At 46.9% G+C, this 23414-nt stretch overlaps 1 protein-coding gene across 2 annotated transcripts in view; it reads right to left on the bottom strand.

The window, feature by feature from the left end:
- marchf8 (membrane-associated ring finger (C3HC4) 8) overlaps positions 1 to 22345 on the bottom strand; it is a 61407-nt gene extending 39062 nt beyond the window's left edge. For both annotated transcript variants that reach the window (XM_070865421.1, XM_070865420.1), the window contains exon 1: positions 22150 to 22345. Coding sequence is in view for 1 of the 2 variants with exons in the window: in XM_070865420.1 (XP_070721521.1) it covers positions 22150 to 22227 (78 nt within the window). In the remaining variant the exon portion in view is untranslated. The remainder of the gene's footprint in view (positions 1 to 22149) is intronic.
- Between the last annotated feature and the right edge of the window lie 1069 nt (positions 22346 to 23414).

Raw genomic sequence — 23414 nt, 5'->3', positions numbered from 1 at the left:
TCGCCTCAAACACTCCGACTGGTAGTAAATTACACATCTCACTATTCTCTGGGTAAAGAAGGTTCTTCTGAATTTGCTAGTGGCTATCTTATATTGACGGGCCCTAGTTCTGGACTTCCCCACAAATAGAAACATCATCTCTACGTTTACTCGATCAAACCCATTCATAATCTTAAAGACCTCTATCAAGTCACCCCTCAGTCTTCTCTGTTCTAGGGAAAATAGACCCAGCCTGTTCAGTATTTCCTGATGGGTATAACCTCTCAAGTCTGGTATCGTTCGAGTAAATCTTGGTGCACCTTTTCTAGTGCCTCTATGGCCTTTTTGTAACATGGAGACCAGAACTATTCACAGTACTCGAAGTGTGGTCTAACCAAGTTCCAATACAGGTTTAATATAACTTCCCTGCTTTTCAATTCCATCCCGCTAGAAATGAATCCCAATGCTTTGTAGTACCTCATTAACCTGCATTGCTATTTCGTGATTTGTGCATCGGTATCCCCAGATTGCTCTGCTCCTCAACCCCACTCAGACACTTACTTTTCAAGAAGTATGTGGCCTCCTTATGTTTCGTACCAAAATGTACTCCCTCACACTGATCTATATTGAAGATAATTTGAAAATTATGCGCCCATTCTGCAGGTTTATTAATATCTTCATGTATCTTGTCAGTCCTCTTCTGTAATAACTACACCCGCTCCCCCCCCCCAATTTGATATTGTCTGAAATTCTACATCCAATTCCCGAGAACAAGTCATTTATGAAAATGGTGGACACAGTGGTCCCAGCACCGACACTGTGGAAGACCACTTCCCAACCTTTTACCTTCAAAACGATCGCTTTGTGTGAATGCCTCCCCGCAATTTGGACTAAATCGCTTTTTCAGCAGTTTTAGCCTAGGCTTTCTGCTTTTAATGTTTTAACATTGGTCTCTTGCACATCCCTGTTTATAATCGCTCCACCATTGGCGGCCGTGCCTTCAGCTGCCTCGGCCCCAAGCTCTGGAACTCCCTCCATAAACCTCTCCATCTCTCTTTCCTCCTTTAAGACGCTCCTAAAAACCTACCTCTCTGCACAAGCTTTTGATCATGGGACTCAATATCTCCTTTTGCAGCTCAGTGTCAAATTCTGTTTGATAACGTTCCTGTGAAGCATCTTGGGATGTTTTACTACATTAAAGGCACTATATAAAGGCAAGTTGTTGTAGACAGAATTTGAAGTTATGCTTCAGATGGCCCTTAACCAAACCATTTAAAACCTTGTATACTTCCATCGGTCAAATCTTTTAGATCTACCAGTTGATTTTAATGATGACTTTCCTTCAAAGGAATTAACAACTTGCATTTATTACAGAACCTTTAATGTAAACACTGTCCCATAGAAACATAGAAAATAGGTGCAGGAGTAGGCCATTCGGCCCTTCGAGCCTGCACCACCATTCAATAAGATCATGGCTGATCCCAAGAAACTTCACAAGTAGCAATAAGAAAGAAAGACTTGCATTTATATAGCACCTTTCACAACCACCAAAGCACCTTACAGCCAATGAATTACTTTTGAAGTGTAGTCACTGTTGTAATGTCGAAAACGCGGCAGCCAATTTGTGCACAGCAAGCTCCCACAAACAGCAATGTGATAATGACCAGATCATCTGTTTTTTTTTTAGTTATGTTGATTGAGGGATAAATATTGGCCAGGACTCTCCTGCTCTTCTTCGAAATAGTGCCATGGGATCTTTTACGTCCACTTGAGAGAGCAGGCGGGGCTTCGGTTTAACGTCTCATCCAAAAGACGGCACTTCCGACAGTGCAGCACTCCCTCAGCACTGCACTGGGAGTGTCGGCCGAGATTTGTGTGCTCAAGTCTCTGGAGTGGGACTTGAACCAACAACCTTCTGACTCAGGCGAGGGTGCTGCTAACTGAGCCACAGCCGACAGAGGTTGAAGGGGGAGCAACCAATAGCTTGGTCGAAGAGATGGGTTTGAGAAGTTCTGAAAGCTATACGAAAACAATACTCTGCCTCTGCAAAACAGGCAAACATGTACAACCGACAAGATGGTATCCATATAGAGAAACCCATATATAGAAAAGCCCATACACCCCCTCCATACATGGAATAATCCACACTACTTCCTGATTCAATGGTAGTGCTCTCGCCTCAGTCAGAAGGTCATGTGTTCAAGCCCCACACCACAGACTTGAGCACATAATCCAGTCCGACACTTCAGTCTTCACCACTGGAGGTGTGGGCTTGTCAATGAGACAGATAGTAAGAGTTTCTAGGTATCTAAAAAGAAAAAAAAAAAAGGAGTGGCTAAAGTAAATGTTGATCCCTTAGAGGACGAGGCCAGGGAATTAGTAATGGGGAACATGAAGGTGGCAGAAACTCTGAACAAATATTTTGTATCAGTCTTTACGGTAAAGGACACTAACAATATTCCAACAGTGGATAGTCAAGGGGCTATGGCTGGGGGGGTGGGGGGGAGGAACTTAACACAATCACAATCACTAAGGAGATGGTGCTCAGTAAGATAATGGGACTAAAGAGGCAGATAAATCCCCTGGACCTGATGGCTTGCATCTTACGGTCTTAAAACAAGTAGCGGCAGGGATTGTGGATGCATTGGTTGTAATTTACCAAAATTCCCTGGATTCTGGGGAGGTCCCAGCAGATTGGAAAACTGCAAATGTAACACCCCTATTGAAAAAAGGAGGCAGACAAAAAGCAGGAAACTATAGACCAGTTAGCCTAACATCTGTGGTTGGGAAAATACTGGAGTCCATTATTAAAGAAGCAGTAACAGGACATTTGGAAAAGCAAAATTTGGTCAGGCAAAGTCAGCATGGATTTATGAAGGGGAAGTTATGTTTGACAAATTTGCTGGAATTCTTTGGGGATGTAACGAACAGGGTGGATAAAGGGGAACCATTGGATGTGGTGTATTTGGACTTCCAGAAGGCATTTTGTCAAGGTGCTACACAAAAGGTTACTGCATGAGATAAAAGTTCACGTGGTTGGGGGGGGATATATTAGCATGGATAGAAGATTGGCTGAAAGGCAGAAAACAGAGTCAGGGTAAATGGTTCATTCTCTGGTTGGCAATCAGTAACGAGTGGGGTGCCACAGGGATCAGTGCTGGGACCCCAACTATTTACTATCTATATTAACGACTTAGAAGAGGGGACTGAGTGCAATGTAGCCAAGTTTGCTGACGATACAAAAATGGGAGGAAGGGCAATGTGTGAGGAGGACATAAAGAGGCTGCAGGAGGACATAGACAGGCTAAGTGAATGGGCAAGAATTTGGCAGATGGAGCATAATGTTGGAAAGTGTGGCAGAAAAAAAATCAAAGAGCAAGTTATTATTTAAATGGAGAAAGATTGCAAAGTGCTGCAGTATAGCGGGACCTGGGAGTACTTGTGCATGAAACACAAAAGGGATAGTATGCAGGTACAGCAAGTGATCAGGAAGGCCAATGGAATCTTGGCTTTTATTGCAAAGGGGATGGAGTATAAAAGCAGGGAAGTCTTGTTACAGCTGTACAGGGTATTGGTGAGGCCACACCTGGAATACTGCGTGCAGTTTTGGTTTCCATATTTACGAAAGGATATACTTGCTGTGGAGGCAGTTCAGAGAACGTTCATAGAAACGTAGAAAATAGATACAGGAGTAGGCCATTCGGCCCTTCGAGCCTGCACCAATCCTCTGGGGCAGAGAATTCCAAAGATTCACAACTCTCTGAGTGAAGAAATTCCATCTCATCTCTATCTTAAATGGCCGACCCCTTATCCTGAGACTATACCTGCTAGTTCTAGACACTCCAGCCAGGGGAAACAACCTCTCAGCATCTACCTTGTCAATCCCCCTCAATGAGATCACCTTTCATTCTTCTAAACTCCAGAGAGTATAGGCCCATTCTACACAATCTCCCCTCAAAGGAATCAATCCAGTGAACCTTCGCTGCACCGCCTCCAAGGCAAGTGTATCCTTCCTTAGTTAAGGAGACACTAAAATATTTGACAGCAAAGAGCCCTTAATGCTCGCAGCGCTAATGTGAACTCAGGGTTTCTCAGGTTTGGCAATCGGAATCTGGAGCGAGCCACAAAGGAAATCATCTGTGCGACCGTTGCTAGGAGACCGAATGTCCCAGGGGCAGATGCCAGTGATGCTGCACACCACAACGCGCCAAACTGGTTTCTGCTTTGATTCCTTTGAAGTTTCAAAAAAAGGTATTATTGCCGTTTAAATAAAATCAAGCTAGACTAGCAACCAGCCAACTTAAACACAATTTCTGCCTCTGACTCTGTCCCCTGTGGCCTCTCCTGACTTGTGCTGGGGGGGGGGGGGAAGGGGGGGGGAGGGGGCGTGGGTCAGACCACCTTCAGCACCTCCCCCAAGGGGTCCCACTTCATGTGCCCAGACAGTAAACAAGCTGTCGACCATGAGTGGCTGAGCGGTAAGCCGCTCCCATTCTCCTCCTCCTTGGCCCAGTGATGCCATAGATAGATAGACATACATAGGACAGACAAGAAAGGTTCTGCTAAGGGATTATGAGCAGCTAGGGGCCAAATTAAAAAGCAGAACCGCAAAAGGTAATAATCTCAGGATTACTACCCGAGCCACGAGCCAATTTATATAGGTTAAGTAAGATCAGAGAGCTAAACTCGTGGCTCAAAGACTGGTGTGGGAGAAATGGGTTTTGGTTCCTGGGGCACTGGCACCAGTACTGGGGTAAGAGGGAGCTGTTCCGTCGGGACGGACTCCACTTGGAATGTGCTGGGACTAGGGTCCTGGCGAACCGAATAAGTAAAGCTGTGGAGAGCGCTTTTAACTAATTGTGGGGGGGGGGGGAACGGTTCAGGTGAGCAGAAACCTAAAAGCTCAAAGAACAAGGCGGCGGCAACAGAGCAGGGGAGCACTAGGGGAAACGAAAACTAGAGCATGCCAGGAAGGGACAGAATCTATAAACATAAGAGTGTATCAGAAACTGGGGCCATGAGGAGGAGAAAATGGTAAGAAAACACATTTAAAAGCTCTTTATCTGAATGCACGGAGCATTCGTAACAAATTAGATGAGCTGTCAGCATAAATAATTACAAATGGGTCTGATCTGATAGCCATAACAGAGATGTGATTGCAAGGTGACCAAGACTGGGAACTAAATATTCAGGGGTACTTGACAATTCAGAATGACAGACAGAAAGGAAAAGGAGGCGGGTTAGCTCTGTTGATAAAGGATGGAATCACTGCAATAGTGAGAAATGATATTGGTTCAAATGATCGGGATGGTGAAACAGTTTGGGTGGGGATAAGGAATAATAAGGGGAAAAGTCACTGGTGGGTGTAGTCTATAGCCCCCCCCTAACAGTAGCAACTCTGCTGGTCATAGTATAAAGTATAAAGTGGAGGCTTGTAAAAAGGGAACAGCAATAATCATGGGTGATTTTAACCTCCATATTGATTGGACAAATCAAATTGGTCAGGGTAGCCTTGAGGAGGAGTTCATAGAGTGCATAAGGGACGGGTTCCTTGAGCAATATGGAACGGAACCAACCAGGGTGCAGGCTATCTTAGATCTGGTCCTGTGTAATGAGACAAGATTAATAAACAATCTCCTAGTAAAGGATCCCCTTGGAATGAGTGATCACAGCATGGTTGAATTTCAAATTCAGATGGAGGGTGAGAAAGTTGGATCTCAAACCAGCGTACTAAGCTTAAATAAAAGGAGACTATGAAGGTATGAGGGCGGAGTTAGCTAAAGCGGACTGGGAAAATAGATTAAAGTGTAGGACTGTTGATGAACAGTGGTGTACATTTAAGGAGATATTTCATAACTCTCAAGAAAAATATATTCCAGTGAGGAGGGAAAGGGTGTAAAAAAAAAAGATAGCCATCCGTGGCTAACTAAAGAAATAAAGGACGGTATCCAATTAAAAACAAGGGCATACGAAGTGGCCAAAACTAGTGGAAGGACAGAAGATTGAGAAGCTTTTAAAAGCCAGCAGAGAATGACTAAAAAATGATTAGGAAAGGGAAGATTGATTATGAAAATAAACTAGCACGAAATATAAAAACAGATAACAAGAGTTTCTACAGGTATATAAAAAGGAAAGTAGTGGCTAAAGTAAATGTTGGTCCCTTAGGGAATAAGACTGGGGAATTAGTAATGGGGAACATGGAGATGGCAGAAACTCTGAACAAATATTTTGTATCAGTCTTTACGGTAGAGGACAATAAAAATATCCCAACAGTGGATAGTCAAGGGGCTATAGGGGGGAGGGAGGTGGGGGGAAGGGAGCGGGGTGGGGAGAACTTATCACAATCACTAAGGAGGTGGTACTCAGTAAGATAATGTGACTAAAAGCAGATAAATACCCTGGACCTGATGGCTTGCATCCTAGGGATAGTGGATGCATTGGTTGTAATTTACCAAAATTTCCTGTATTCTGGGGAGGTCCCAGCAGATTGGAAAACTGCAAATGTAATGTCCCTATTGAAAAAAGGAGGCAGACAAAAAGCAGGAAACTATAGGCCAGTTAGCCTAACATCTGTGGTTGGAAAATGTTGGAGTCCATTATTAAAGAAGCAGCAGCAGGACATTTGGAAAAGCATAATTCAGTCAGGCAGAGTCAGCATGGATTTATGAAGGGAAGTCATGTTTGACAAATTTGCTGGAATTCTTTGAGGATGTAACGAACAGGGTGGATAAAGGGGAACCAGTGGATGTGGTGTATTTGGACTTCCCAAAGATATTTGACAAGGTGTCACATAAAAGGTTACTGCACAACATAAAAGTTCAGGGGGTTGGGGGTAATATATTGGATAGAGGATTGGCTAATGAACAGAAAACAGAGTCGGGATAAATGGTTCATTCTCTGGTTGGCAATCAGTAACTAGTGGGGTGCCACAGGGATCAATGCTGGGACCCCAACTATTTACAATCTATATTAATGACTTAGATGAAGGGACCTACAAGTTTGCTGACGATACATAGATGGGAGGAAAAGCAATGTGTGAGGAGGACATAAAAAACCTGCAAAAGGACATAGACAGGCTAAGTGAGTGGGCAAATGTTTGGCAGATGGAGTATAATGTTGGAAAGTGTAAGGTTATGCACTCTGGCAGAAAAAAAAATCAAAGAGCAAGTTATTATTTAAATGGAGAAAAATTGCAAAGTGCTGCAGTTCAGCGGGACCTGGGGGTACTGGTTCATGAAACACAAAAGGTTAGGATGCAGGTACAGCAAGTGATCAGGAAGGCCAATGGAATCTTGGCCTTTACTGCAAAGGGGATGGAGTATAAAAACAGGGAAGTCTTGCTACAGTTATACAGGGTATTGATGAGGCTACACCTGGAATACTGCGTGCAGTTTTGGTTTCCATATTTACGAAAGGATATACTTGCTTTGGAGGCAGTTCAGAGAAAGTTCACTAGGTTGATTCCAGAGATGAGGGGGTTGACTTATGAGGAAAGGTTGAATAGGTTGGACCTCTACTCATTGGAATTCAGAAGAATGAGAGGTGATCTTATCGAAACGTATAAGATTATGAGGGGGCTTGACAAGGTGGAGCAGAGGGGTATTTCCACTGATGGGGAAGACTAGAATTAGAGGGCATAATCTTAGAATAAGGGGCCGCCCATTTAAAACTGGGATGAGGAGGAATTTTCTCTCAGTGGGTTGTAAATCTGTGGAATTTGTTGCCTTAGAGAGCTGTGGAAGCTGGGACATTGAATAACTTTAAGACAGAGATTGACAGTTTCTTAACCCATAAGGGATTAAGGGTTATGGGGAGCGGGCAGGGAAGTGGACCCGAGTCCATGATCAGATCAGCCATGATCTTATTAAATGGCGAAGCAGGCTCACGGGGCTATGTGGCCTACTTCTGCTCCTATTTCCTCTGTTCTTATGTTCAGTAGAGCTCGTGGGTTTAGAAGGTGCCTCCGGGAGGCGCTAATGGGGCACAATGGCCTGTTCCCCCGGGGGCGGGCGACAGCAGTGCATCGGGCGTAATTGCCCCAGGGGTTCTGAGGGCGATGTGCCAATAGCCCCACATCCCGGACCGGCGCACAACAGGCAATTACGTCATCGCCATGCGCGCCGACCCCTTTGCGCCCCACAGGGGAAATTGCCCTACTGGGCGGCTGTCACGCTAGCTTCACAGGGCACACAGCTGGCGGACATCTGCCTGGGGCGCCCCTTAAAGAAAGGGCTGTGTCGCCATTTTATTCTGTCGGCCGTCTCTTTGATCGGCCCGGCAATGGCAGCCTTCAGCTTGACCAGTCCGCCACCATGCAGCCCGGCACTGCCTTTAGGGTGCCAGGCCGCTGGCCCGGTTGAGTGCATTTCAGCCACTAAAGGGCCTGCAGAGTATGCAGCCATCCTCTCCTTTAACTGAAGTGAGGGGTGCTGTAGCACTGGCCTCTTCAGCACCCCGGGAGCGCCCCTCGAACAAGCGTCTGAGACAGCGCTCCGCAGAGCCCTATTCCACGTCTGGGCCGGGCGACAAAATTCCCTGGCCCCGGCAGGTCACCGCCCCCAATAGGGAGCGTGGGGCAATTTCGGCCTGTTTGTGCCTCAACCAACACCATCAAAAATAGATTATGTGGGCATTACCACATTGTTGTGGGAGCTTGCTGTGCGCAAATTGGCTGCCGTCTTTCCCGCATTTCAACAGGGGCTACACTTCAAAAAGTACTTTATTGGCTGTAAAGCACTTTGGGATATCCTGAAAGGTGCTCTAGAAATGCAAGTCTTTCTCTATTAAGGGTGGATTTGGCTGGATAAGGACCAGGGTGCCTCCCAGTTCTCCATGCTGGTCATATAGCTGGGAAAGTGGATTGAGAGTCAGGCCAACGACCTGTCCACTTACAAAATGCCTTTGGTTACAGAAACAACCCAGAGACAAGTCAAGTCGTGTCAGTTACAGACTTACAAATAACATTAGCTGCGGGGAACCGCAATGTGTTGGACGCGAGGCGAGATGATACTCCGAGTCAAATATCATGTTCTGGGCAGACAACAGCGTCAGAAATGTGTTGTCTCATGTGGCAGGAGGCACTGGAGCTTGACTGACTGTCTCTTGCCAACTATCATCGAGAGATGTGTCCCCTGGATGGAGGGGGAGGAAGGGAGATTGCCGTCTGTAGAAACCCAACCTGCACGGACTTCTCAGTACTTGTTGTTCACAAAGGGTGTAACAGTGTGATTGGTTTGTGTGTGAGGTTTTTGTGTGTGAGTCAGATACCAGCTGGCCAAAAAAGGAAAGCAAACACGACTGAGACCACAACACAAAACCACCCTGCCTTTTGTCAATAAGTTAGCTCGCTCACATGGGAAGTCCCTAAAGAGGACTGCTGGGGAAATGTCACCTTGGAGGAGTGTGTGGGCCTCTCCCAAGTGGGGCTTTTCTTGTTATTTATTGCTGGAGCACAGTTGAGGCTGCTTTGCTCTGGATCTAACATTTCTCTGCGAGTGCTGGAGGCAAACGCAAGATCCCTGAATGGAGAGGTGATAACCTCCCTCATCTTAATAAGCACAAGAATCACAACCAGAAAAAATGTTCTGAATTACATTTTGAAAGTGATTTTTTTTAAAAATACCCACAAAATGATTCCCTTAATTTTAGAAATGCCCCCAAGGAATGGCTGTTCCTCCATCGCAGGGGCATTGGGCCTGCTTCAGTCCTTTGATGTGGAAACCCGTTGAACAAAGCCATTGTGGGACAGCTAAATGCATCAGGAAAATGTTGAGTTTTCACCCTCCATCTATTGAACTACAATGCCCAGACTGCTCTGGGGCAACCTGTAACCCACAGCAACCAGGCAGAAGCTTTTTACAAGTGAGGCATCAGAACGAAAAGTACCACCCACCCTTTCCCCCAACCATTGTCTGTCCCACCTGTAACAGAGACTTGTAATTCCCATACTGGACTGTACAGTCACCCGGGAACTCATTTTTTGAGTGGAAGCAAGTCTTCCTCGATTCCGAGGGACTGCCTCTGATGATGACATAAGTTTAGCAGCGCAACCTAAATAGCTAAATTATATACGAGCCCGAAAGTGGTGGACTTACTGTCCGCTGGTTTCTGGGCGGTCTCCCATCCAAGCGATTTTGGTGGGGGCCTCCCACCGGCGGGGAGAGATGACCGCTGGGGACCGCCCGCTGGTGTGCGCCGCCCAGGAGAGTCCTCCCGCACGCCGAGCTGCCAGTTTGGTCCGGGCGGGAGTCCGCTGCAGCAGGGGAAGGACCTCCGTGTGGGGACAGGTCTAACCTCAACGGTAAGTAAGAAGACCTGCAGAAGGTCAGCCCATTTCTTTATTTTTTTTGTTGTTGCAGGAATTCAGGTGGATGGGATCCCCTGAAGGAGTTGTGTTTTTTTTTAAATTTTGTGAACATTTTTATTTCATCAGTTTCCCCCCTGTCCGGGCCCGACTCAATCCTCGGTGGTACTTTGCCGAGGATCGCGTTTGCCGCCGAGATTGGGAGCTCCTGCCTGCTGCTGCCCAGAATCGGCGTGCAAGGCCCACTTTTGCCGCTGGGCGGTCTTTCCCAGATTTTTCCATGAAACTTCCGCCCAAAATACAGTCAGGATCTCAGCGGTCCTTTGGACTGTACTTGGGCAGAACTTAGCTTCCACCAATTTCGGGCCCATGCAGTTTAAGCTATAAAAATCTTACGGCAAAGTTGTTGTTTATTCCTGTTGCTAAGGGAAATCGATGTTTGCCAAGTAAAGAAAGGACTTGCATTTATATAGCACCGTTCACGACCACCGGACGTCTCAAAGCGCTTTACAGCCAATGAAGTACTTTTGGAGTGTAGTCACTGTTGTAATGTGGGAAACGCGGCAGTCAATTCACACACAGCAAGCTCCCACACACAGCAATATGATAATGACCAGACAATCTGTTTTTGTTGCGTTAATTGAGGGATAAATATTGGCCAGGCAACCGGGGATAACTCTCCTGCTCTTCTTCGAAATAGTGCCATGGGATCTTTTACATCCACCCGAGAAAGCTGACTTGGTTTAATGTCTCATCATAACATTTCAGTCAGTCAGACCAGTACCAGACCAGATGATCATTTCGCTGGTCATTGGAGATATGACTGAGGGACAGCCGCCTTGTGTCCACAGTGGGAGGCAGACGCAAGAGTGCTGCCCCCGAGCCATTGCTGACACTTTGTCCTCCCAGTGCCCAATGTTCCCGATCATTTGTGGGTTTGGTGCGCGGTACCTTTCCCAGCGGAACAGCTGGTGAGCGGCCTGTGCGGGACCGCCCAATCGCCGCGCACCCGCGCAGCTTCAGGGGAACATGCCCGTGTCCTGGCCAACATTTCTCTCTCATCCAACACCTAAAACAGATTATCTGGTCATTATCTCATTCGTGGGAGCTTGCTGTGCGCAAATTGGCTACCTCATTTCCGACATTACAACAGTGAGTACACTTCAGTTGTGGCCCAATGGGCAGTACACTCGCCTCTGAGTCAGAAGTTGGTGAGTTCAAGTCCCACTCCAGGAACCCGAGCACATAAATCTACGCTGATGCTCCAGTGCAGTGCTGAGGGGGTGCTGCACTGTCGGAGGTGCCATCTTTCAGATGAGACATTAAACCGAGGCCCCGTCTGCGCTCTCAGGTGGGCGTAAAAGATCTCGTGGCACTATTTCAAAGAAGAGCAGGGGAGTTATCCCCAGTGTCCTGGGGCCAATATTTATCCCTCAAATCAACATAACAAAAACAGATTATCTGGTCATTATCACAATGCTGTTTGTGGGAGCTTGCTGTGCACAAATTGGCTGCTGCGTTTCCCACATTACAACAGCGACTACACTCCAAAAGTCATTGGCTGTAAAACGCTTTGGGGTGTCCGGTGGTTGTGAAAGGTGTTTTTCAAGTTAGTTTTTTTTAATCATTTGTGCCCCTCTCCCATACATTCCAGATTAATGAAGAGCAACTATTAATCATCACTGAGAAACCTTCTTCAATAAGCTCACACACTGAATAGGTCACCAATAGATTGCAGAATTCCCCGCTTCTTTTATGTAGACCCAACTATTCCTCGCTAATAGGCTAATGCATTATATCCTCACACAGGTTCAGGTAGGGTGAAGGGCGGAAGAGGCCTGTGCGTGAGTTCTTTTAATGTGGGGTGGGCAGAGCAAGGTCTTGGTCCAGTGGCAAGGGGGTCCAAGACGACTGGAGACCAGGCACTGCTGTATGGGCCTAGTTGCCTACGGCGAGATGCGGGCCGTAAGCTCGGCACTGAACAATGCCCTTCGGTGAGATGGTAAGAGATCCGAGGCCTGGCTGAGGGTAGGCATTGGGAAGGTCAGAGGTCCATTTTGTGGAAGGAGGAAGAGTAGATCATTCATCCCTCTGCCCTCCCCATCCAAACTCCCTCAACACCAGCTTCGTTCCTTTCTAAATCGAACAGCCGATGAACCTGCAAAAGGTGTGGGCGGGGGGGGGGGGGGGGGGGGGATTATCGCACGGGCCTATAGAGCTCAGGGGCCAGAGCCGGAGCAGAGATTACCTCTTACAGATGGTAGGCACTGCAGGGATCTCTGGGCCGGAGTGATCGCCTAGACTAGTTTCGATCGTCGAGATGGGTCGGATGGGAATTTCCCAGATTTTTTTCCACCGAAATTGGCCTGATGTTGCACCTCTCCCAGGAGGTCACATGGTTTTGGGCGAGGTGGAGAGTATATATTGTGATACACAAGATGTGGCAGTTCTGTGGGACAGGCTTGATGCATCAAAAGTTCTTCACCTGTCCGTCATTGTTCGTATGTTCGAATATGGAGCCCCCAGTCAAACTCACCATATCACACCTCGAATAACTGCTGGAACAAAATATTCCAGCCTTTAAAAATACCCTCGGAAGGGGTCAGGTCAGCAGATTGGTTACAATATAAATACTGACACTTGCCGTTGCACTTCACAGCTTAGAGCATTTAGTTGTAGCGAGATGAGGAACCTTAGTAGCAAAAAGTAATATGAATCTCCGTGATAGGATTCACTTCATTATTAATGCAGTGTGTAGACATTCTAAGGCCCGTCTCTTCCTGCGTTTTACTACACGGCTGTGCTTTAATGGATTGGGATATGCGGGGACTCAAATGATTTTGGTGCTCAGTACCACAGGAATTCTGGGCACTTGTCCAATCCCTTTCTGAACTCCGTCTTTCAGTTCCATGCTCCTTAGGGTTGCAAATCTCCGGGATTATCTCTGGAGGTTTTTTTTAAAAAAATCATTTTGTGATGTGGGCATCGTTGGCAACCTAGCATCTATTACCCATCCCTAATCGCCCTAGAGAAGGTAGTGGTGAGCCACCTTCTTGAACCGTTGCAGTCCGTGTGGTGAAGGTGCTCCCACAGTGCTGTTAGGGAGTGAGTTCCTGGATTCTGACCCAGCGACGATGAAGGAACGGCCGATATATCTCCAAGTCAGGATGGTCTGTGACTTGGAGGGGAACGTGGAGGCGGTGGTGTTCCCATGCATCTTGTCCTTCTAGATGGCAGAGGTCGCAGGTTTGGGAGGTGCTGCCGAAGAAGCCTTGGCGAGTTGCTGCAGTGCATCTTGTAGATGGTACACACTGCAGCCACGGTGCGCCGGTGGTGGAGGGAGTGAATGTTGAAGGTCGTGGATGGGGTGCCAATCAAGCGGGCTGCTTTGTCCTGGATGGTTTCCAGTAATTAAATATTAATCTCCAGAAAACTGCTACAAGTAACCCAAGAGAAACATCAAAGAAAATGATTTAAAAAAAACATGAACACTTTTAGGAGTCATAAAAATATTGTCAATGGGAAACATGGCTGTTTGACTGACAGTCAAGATTCAACTAGGTAACCCAGAGTCTGTTTTTTATTCCAATGGACACGGGTAGGCGGGGCACCGCGAGGATGGATGTGTCAGGCAGCCAATGACGAGAGTGTGGGGGTTGGAGGTTGGAGGTCATGTGATGAAACCTCCAGGAATCCATCCAAAGTTGGCGACCCTTGTTCTTCACTCCCACCCTGCATCCTTTTATTGAATAAAAATCTCCCTGAATTGCCATTTTCTTCTGCTGTCCTCAATTTGAAATCACAACCTTTTGTTTTTGCACTATGTAAATGGTGTAAATAAACTCCCACTGTTTTCTTATTTTTAACATTTGCCCGGGCTAATTTGCCTTGACTGACACCGGTTTCAATATTCCACTTTGTGTTTCCTTTCCACTGCTAACTTTCAACAAATTGCAGTTATATAACGCCTTTAATGCAGTAAAATGTCCCAAGGCGCTTCACAGCAGTGTTTTAAGACAAAACAATTGACACCGAGCCACATCATCATTATAGGCAGTCCCTCGGAATCGAGGAAGACTTGCTTTCACTCCTGAAGTGAGTTCTTTGGTGGCTGAACAGTCCAATACGAGAACCACAGTCCCTATCACAGGTGGGACAGATAGTCGTTGAGGGAAGGGGTGGGTGGGACTGGTTTGTCGCGCGCTCTAAAGAGCTATTAGGACAGGTGACCAAAAGCTTGGTCAAAGAGGTAGGTTTTAAGGAGCGTCTTAAAAAGGAGAGAGAGGTAGAGATGTTTAAGCAGGGAATTCCCGAGTTTGGGGCCCAGGCAACAGAAGGCACGGATACCAATGGTTGAGCGATTATAATCAGGGATGCTCAAGAGGGCAGAATTAGAGGAGTGCAGACAGCTCGGGTGGTTGTAGGGCTGGAGGAAATTATAGAGATAGGGAGGGGCGAGGCCAAAGAGGGATTTGAAAAAGGAGGAGAAGTTTGAAATTGAGGCGTTGCTTAACCGGGAGCCAATGTAGGTCAGCGAGCACAGGGGTGATGGGTGAGCGGGACTTGGTGCGAGTTAGTACATGGAGTTTTGGATGACCTCAAGTTTATGTAGGGTAGAATGTGTGAGGCCAGCCAAAAGTGCATTGGAAGAGTCAAGTCTGAGGTACGAAGGCATGGGTGAGGATTTCAGCAGCAGATGAGCTGAGGCAAAGGCTGAGACGGGCGATGTTACGGAGGTGGAGATAGGCAGTCTTAGTTATGCTGCGGATGTGTGGTCAGAAGCTCATTTTAGGGTCAAAAACGGCACCCAGCTTGCTAACAGCCTGGTTCAGCCTCAGACAGATGTTGGGGAGAGAAATGGAGTCAGAGGCGGGGGAACGCAGTTTGTGGTGGGGACCATGCTCCTTTACCCTCCGTTATTGGTTGGATGGTGACACTCATGGGAAGAGATCAAGTGTCACCATCCTGCATCTGAACAATGCAATCTCCAGGTCCAAACCCAAGCCTCTGGCTTCCAGTACACACTTGGCCTCTGCGACCAAAACTTCAATTGGATTCACAGGACTTGGGGGGGCCATTTTAACGAATTTTGCTGTGCGAATTATTTAATTTTTTAGGCCTTTGATATAGGCTGTTAGTTTCACTTTCAAGTAGCTCACGGGTTAACAAAATGGATGCTCAGTCAGGAAAAGTGGTTTGGTGATTTGCTTGGTTGCTTTTGCTGTCCTGTAATTGGTAGCTATCCCATAGTTTGCTGTAACCCCGGAGTAATGCATTGTTTGCTGTCATTATCTTTTTTACAGATAGTGGTTTATGTTTTGTTTTAATCCACAGGGGATTTGAACACACAACCATATTTTGTCTCAAATTGAACTTTTGAGGTGTGACGCCCTTTGAACAAGCACCAGGCACTGACTTAATTACATAGAAAAAGGAATGCCTTAAGCTTTAGAGCACGCACTGAAAATTCTCTACCTGGTGTTCAAATCCCTCCATGGCCTTGCCCTTCCCTATCTCTGCAACCCACCGAGATATCTGCACTCCTCCAATTCTGGCCTCTAGTGCATCCCTGATTTTCATGGCCCTTCCATTGCCCGACCGGGAGCCAATGTTGGTCAATGAGCCTAGGTGCAATGGGTGAACGGGACTCGGTACAAATTAGGACACGGGCAGCCTCTGATGAAATCCCATTCCGAGGCAGGCCAGAATGACAGAGCACATCCATCACACACTGAGATTGAGAGCCCCAAGTACACCCACGGCATGCCTGGGCCCTACGCTTTGGAACTCCCTTCCTAAACCTCTTTCCTCCTTTAAGACGCTCCTTAAAACAGGCTATCTGGTCATTATCACAGTGCTTTGTGGGATCTTGCTGTTATGGCTCTTTGGCCAAGCTTTGGGTCATCTGCCATAATTTCTTCTTATGTGGCTCGGTGTCAAATTTATTTGTTTTGTCTTATAACACTCCTGTGAAGCGCCTTGGGATTTTTACTACCTTAAAGGCGCTATATAAATAAAAGTTCCTGTTGGTGCTGACACCCAGATCATGCCAGAACTACTGAACAGACCAGCATCGTGATGGACCAAGCCTTCGATAGTCACACAGCAGCCACAACGTAATAAAATGGATGAGGTGCCCACGATTGCGGAGGTTTGTAAAGCTATCCAGGCGACACAGAGCAGTGAAGCCACAAGACCAGGTGGCACCCCTGCAGAGATTAACAATTGTGGCTATGGCGCTCTCACTGACCGGCTACACAGAACCTTCAAAACCATCTGGACACATCCGGCATTGTCCCACAACACTTAACGCGTGCAACAGTTAAAGAGAGGAAAGAACTTACATTTATATAGTGCACAGCACAAAATCAGAACATCCCAAAGCCCTATCCAGCCAATGAAGTACTTTTGACATGTAATCAATGTTGTAACATGACATTGTTGAAGCCAGCGTGTGAACAGCAAGATCCCACAAACAGCACTGTGATAATGACCAGATAGCCTGCTTTAGTGATGCTGGTTGAGAGATAAATATTGGCCCCACGACACCAGGATAACTCTTCTGCTCTTCTTCAAAATAGTGCCGTGAGATCTTTAATGTCCACCCGAGAGCAGATTGAGCCTCAGTTTAACATCTTATCTGAAAGACAGCACCTCCAAAGTGCAGCACTCCCTCAGTATTGCCCCTCCGACAGCGCGGCGCTCCCTCAGTGCCGCCCCTCCGACAGCGCGGCGCTCCCTCAGTACTGTGTTGAATTGTCAGCCAGGAGAGCGACTTAAACTGACAACCTTCTGACTCAGAGGCGAGAGTGCTACCCACTGAGCCACACTAACACTTAAAGTTCAGTTAGGAGAGGAGCAATTATATCATGTTACTGTCATCACATTTGGCAGCTTAACAAGTTCCATCTCCAACACCTGAGGTCCATCATGCACATCAAGGGGTAGGACAGAATTAGCAACTGAAAGTTCCAGAGACCATTAACATCGACACAGGCTCTCATGCAGTCAGCTGTGGCGCAGTGGGTGGCACTCTCGCATCGGAGTCAGCAGGTTGTGGGTTCAAGTCCCCCTCCAGGGACTTGATCACATAATCTCGGCTGACACGCCCAGTGCAGTGCTGAGGGACAGCTGCACTGTCAGAGGTGCCGTCTTTTGGATGAGACATTAAACCGAGGCCCCCCTCTGCCCTCACAGATGGATGTAAAAGATCCCACAGCACTATTTTGAGGAAGAGCAGTGGAGCTCTCCGTGGTGTCCTGGCCAGCATTCAACCCTCAACCAACACCTTAAAACAGATTATCTGGTCATTTATTTCATTGCTGTTTGTGGGAGCTTGCTGTGCACACTCTGGCTGTCTCCTACATTACAGCAGTGACTACACTTCAATTAAAAGCACTTTATTGGCTGTAAAGCACTTTGGGATGCCCTGAGGTTGTGAGACTCCTGAATGAGAAAATGGAGAGGAAGCAGGGTGCAGGAGATGATAAACATAGAAACATAGAAACATAGAAAATAGAAGCAGTAGTAGGCCATTCAGCCCTTCGAATCCGCACCGCCATTCAATATCATCATGGCTGATCCACTATCTCAACACCATATTCCCGCTTTTTCCACAAACTCCTTGATGTCTTTTGTTTCTAGAAATCTATCTATCTCCCTCTTAATTCAGTGACTTGGCCTCCACAGCCTTCTGTGGTAGAGAATTGCACAGGTTCACCACCCTCGGAGTGAAAACATTTCTCCTCATCTCGGTCCTAAATTCCCTACCCTGTATCCTGAGACTGTGACCCCTTGTTCTAGATTTCCCAGCCAGGGGAAACATCCTCTCCGCATCCAGTCTATCCAACCCAGTCAGAATTTTATACGTTTCAATGAGATCCCCTCTCATTCTTCTAAACTCTAGTGAATACAGGCCTAGTCGACCCAATCTCTCCTCATACGACAGTCCTGCCATCCCAGGAATCAGTCTGGTGAACCTTTGCTGCACTCCCTCTGTGGCAAGTATATCCTCTCTTAGGTAAGGAGACCAAAACTGCAAACAATACTCCAGGTGCGGTCTCACCAAGGCCCTGTATAACTGTAATAAGACATCCTTGCTCCTGTACTCAAATCCTCTTGCAATGAAGGCCACCATACCATTTGCCTTCCTAACTGCTGCTTTCAATGACTGGTGTACAAGGACACCCAGGTCCCTCTGTATTTCCCAAGCCATCACCATTTAAATAATACTTTGTCCTTATGTTTTTCCTACAAAAGTGGATAACTTCACATTTATCCACATTATACTGCATTTGCCATGTGTTTGGACACACTCGAGCACAACCTGATGGGTAATATAATGTGGAGATGGTGAGCAGAGATCCGTGGTGGTGTTGGCCAGTACGTGTAAAGGAGAAACCGAAAACGGAGCGATAGACGGGCTACTTGTGTCTATGAAACATCAGGAAGAACTTTCCTCTCTCATATTGTCCTTATTAATCACCAGCTTAGTCCTCAAGACTTCCCAACAAGGCTGACCATCTTTGAGTGTAAAAGAATGCATCGTTCACCAGTACACTCAACGAGCTTAGTGCCAATGTTGGCTTTCCTCCCTCCTATGCTTCGTCTAAAGAACAAATGCTTAGAATTGAATAAACTAACAAATTGACATCTTGGAGACGGATCTCAGAGCTCTCGCCAGAAGCAAGTTATCCGCATAGAAACTAGACTACAGGTTAACTAGTGTTGTACCAGTAACTTTACTCTGTATTGGTGAGGGGGTACTGGTAACTACACAAGTTAGTTAGTGCTGTACTAGTAACAATGCTGTGGATTAGTTAAAGGGGTATTACTAACTATGCTACAGGTGAGTGCTGCACTAATAACTATACTATGGATTGGTTGGAGGTGTCCTAGTAACTACACTAACTTAGTTAGTGCTACACTAGCAGCTCTACAATAAATAGGTAGTGTTGTACTTGTAACTATGCTATGGATTAGTCAGAGGGGTATGAGTAACTACACTGCAAGGTCATGCTGTACTAGTAACTACATTAAAGTTAGTGCTGTACTAGTAACTACATTAGATTAGTTAACGCCATATTAGTAGCTATACTCCAGGTTAGGTCATCTTGTACCATCTGACAGAGGCGTTCCAGTCTCCATTTTGAAGCATATTGCAGAACAAACAGTTCTCATCAACCCTGGCTATTTTTAAAAGATATCATAAAGTTAATAGTATACATTTTATAATTGTAGATATAAATTACAGAGGATTCCCAAACTATTACACTAACCCGGGCCAGAAGTGGTCAGGGGAAGTTGTTCTTCATTCCCTTCCCTCCCCACTGGTTGTGTGGGTCATTAGTTAGTTAGTGCTGTGCTGGTGACCATACTACCGCTGAAAAAGTTACCAAGAAGAGAGAGTGCAGGATAAACACTGACACACCTTAAAACACACTGCCCCGCTCCACATCCCTGTTAGATTGACAGGCCTGGAAAGTGTTTCTGTTCTTGGTGTGTGAGCATCGCTGGCAAGGCTGGCATTTATTGCCCTTGAGAAGATGGTTGTGAGCCGCCTTCTTGAATTGCTGCAGTCCCGTGTGGTGAAGGTGCTCCCACAGTACCATTAGGGAGGGAGTTCCAGAATTTTGCCCCAGAGACGATGGAAAATGGTATGTTGGCCTTCATTGCAAGAGGATTTGAGTACAGGAGCAAGGATATCTTACTACAGTTATACAGGGCCTTGGTGAGACCGCACCTGCAGTATTGTGTGCAGTTTTGGTCTCCTTACCCAAGAAAGGATATATTTGCGATAGAGGGAGTGCAGCCAAAGTTCACCAGATTGATTCCTGGGATGGCAGGACTGACATATGAGGAGAGATTGGGTGGACTAGACCTGTATTTACCAGAGTTTAGAAGAATGAGAGGGGATCTCATTGAAACGTATAACATTCTGACTGGGTTGGATAGACTGGATGCGGGGAGGATATTTCCCGAGACTGGGAAGTCTAGAACAAGGGGTCACAGTCTTAGGATACGGAGTAGGAAATTTAGGACCGAGATGAGGAGACAATTTTTTCATTCAGAGGGTGGTGAACCTGTGGAATTCTCTACCACAGAAGGCTGTGGAGGCCAAGTCACTGAATATATTTAAGAGGGAGATAGATAGATTTCTAGAAACAAAAAGCATCAAGTGGTATGGGGGAAAAGCAGGGGTATGGTGTTGAGATAGAGGATCAGCCATGATCATATTGAATGGTGGTGCAGACTCGAAGGGCCGAATGGCCTACTACTGCTCCTATTTTCTATGATAAAGGAACAGCTGATATATTTCCAAGCCAGTATGATGTGTCACTTGGAGGGGAACCTTTTCAATCTGAAAGATTATTTACAGCCCACTTCCGTCATGAAAGAGACAGAACTCGAGAGCTCGGGTATTAAAAATCGCCCAGCTTGTCTTAATAAATGGAAAGCATTTCCATCACTTTTAAAAAATTAACTTGAAATTAATGTGCGACGCACTGAATAAATTACCCTTTGGAAACACGAACCATGAATAATGGAGTAGTTGAGGCTTGCTGTGCTGTGTCCTCAGCCTCTGACGTGATGCTGGCTTTCAGATTCAGAGGCTAAAGCCCCGGTCAGACACAGGCTCGCTAATCTCCCGCTGGTGGCCAGAGCGCCTGTCTGTGTCCACTCTCGGTCCGTGTCTGTCCACTGCTTTTGACAAACACTTTTTTTTTTTGTTTTTAACATAACGAGCGGTTAGGATTTGGAACGCGCTGCCCGTGGGGTGGCGGATACAGATTCAGTAGCAGCCTTGGACAGGGAATTGGATAAATACTTAGGAGAAAAAAATTGTAGGGATTATGGGGAAAGAGCATGGGGAAAGAGCAAGGGGGGGGGGGCAGAGGGGATTGAGACCAACTGGATCGCTCTTGGAAAGGGCCGGCGCACACTCGATGGGCTGAATGGCCTCCCCTCTGACCTGTACTATTCGATGATCCCACGTAATCAATTCAAAAAAAAAGGTTGAAATTAAACGATCCCACGCTGCCAGCATCAGGTTTTCCAGGCTCAGCTTAGGAATTGACCCTGAAGATTTCGCTGAGCCAAAGGCTGATTAGACTCGAGTGACAGCTCAGACAGAACCCACGTCCATGTTTAGGAGCTCGTCCCTCCTGAGAGACAGAGAGAAAGAGAGAGAGCCTCTCATTCTGACGCTGAAACACCCCAGTCATTGCACCGCCCTCCAACATTCATTGCCCCCTCCTTATTGTTAAAACTCTATCCCTATACACCCTCTCCCCCCCCCCCCCCCCATCCCATCCTGGGACAGGGGGTAACACCCCTCTCTCTCTATGGTACCCCTCATACACATCACAGCTTGTGCATTTACGCCAGAGGATTGAGCTATGAAGAGGAGAAACAAAGAATAAGTGAGATGCTGCATTCTGAGCTCTCTCCCCGCCCCACCAGGGTCTGCTCGTCATCCAGAAAAAAAAAACAAGATTAGGACCGTGTTTAACAATAACCGGGGAATAATACACATCCGACTGAGAGTTTAATAAAAACACAAGCAAATCGAATTTGCTGCCAGAACATTAATGTTGGCAGCACAAGACAATCAGACTAGGCCAATAGCAGGAAGAAAGGCTGGACTTTAACCAAAGCAACCCTGTAAAATGATCAAGACACTGAGCCCGTGTGTCAGGTCTTGGTGCGTTATGCTGTCGCGCTAAGAATGGACAGTGTAATTCGAGAGCTAAAGCTTCCGCCCTTCACAAAGCCTTGCTGCCTGGGTCGTTGCTGGTCTGCACACAGGAACTGCCAAAGACAAAGAGAGAGAGAGAGAGAGAGACACACACACACAGCAGCATTACCTGCAGTTTCATTTTCCAACAGGATTGCATTTGCGTCCTCGGGCTGGGCAGGGTCTGATGTGTCTCCCCCTTTCTCATCACATGCTGTCGGTGCGGGGCAGGCTGCTGGAAAGCGCAGGGCCGCCGACATTTGCCCGGAGCAAGGCTGCGAAGGAGCGGTGTCTGGGCTTGTTGCGGGCGAACGCCAGCCTTGCGCTCGCATTGGACACACTACTTCCTCCAGCTGATTGCCAATGAAACAGACCAGTGTCATGAATTATTCATGAGCTCCTCCACCCCCACCCTGACTTGTCCTGTGTGTGTGTGTTTTTTTTTAATCTCCCTTTTGCTTCCCTGCAAAGCAGATAAGAACTGTGTGTTTTAAAAAAACAAATATCCCGTCATTTAGCAGAGGAAGCTGAGCGCCGCACGGGCCACGAACACACACAGTCGCTGCCACAGGTTGGGCCACACCAAGGCCAGATGTCAACCCTTGCCTGCCTCGACTTCACGTTGCCCCAGAGTCTCCAGCAACAGCAGATTTAATCTCCAGCAAACCCTCCCACCCAGGAGGAAACCCATTGGGGCTTTAATAAATAATAGGGTGTGATTTCCTTAATTTTCTTGGAACAGCTTCATTTAACAGCCTGTGGCACAGTGGGCAGCACCATAGCCTCTGTCAGCAGCTTGTGGGTTCAAGTCCCACTCCAGGGACTTGAGCACATAATCCAGGCTGACACTCCCAGTGCAGTGCTGAGGGAGCGCTGCACTGTCGGAGGGGCCGTCTTTCGGATGAGACGTTAAACCGAGGCCCCGTCTGCTCTCTCAGGTGGACGTAAAAGATCCCATGGCCCTATTTCAAAGAAGAGCGGGGGAGTTCGCTCTGGTATCCTGGTTAACATTATCGCTCAAGCAAGACCTAATAACCAGATGATTTGATCATTTCATTGCTGCTTATGGGAGCTTGCTGTGCACAAATTGGCTGCTGCGTATCCCACATTACAACAGTGACTACACTTCAAAAATATTTCTTTGGGTTTTTGGATGAGAGGAGGGAGGCAGGTTCACTTGGAGCAGCAGTGAAATGGCCTCAGCCATTTGCAGATGTATCTACAGCTCAGGCAGACCGTGTCTGGAATATCTGAGGACACGTGATGCAGACCAAACCCTGCCAACTGTTGGAGTCCCACCTGCAATCATCTTTGACCACAGGGATATCGTGGCTGGTGGCTGTGAAGGCTGCCCGACCACTGAATGTTTATGCCTCTGGCTCCTAGAGCAAGGGG

This window comes from Pristiophorus japonicus, chromosome 22 (genome assembly GCF_044704955.1).
Source record: "Pristiophorus japonicus isolate sPriJap1 chromosome 22, sPriJap1.hap1, whole genome shotgun sequence".
Lineage (NCBI taxonomy): Eukaryota > Metazoa > Chordata > Chondrichthyes > Pristiophoridae > Pristiophorus > Pristiophorus japonicus.
This window is presented reverse-complemented; position numbering and strand designations above follow the sequence as displayed.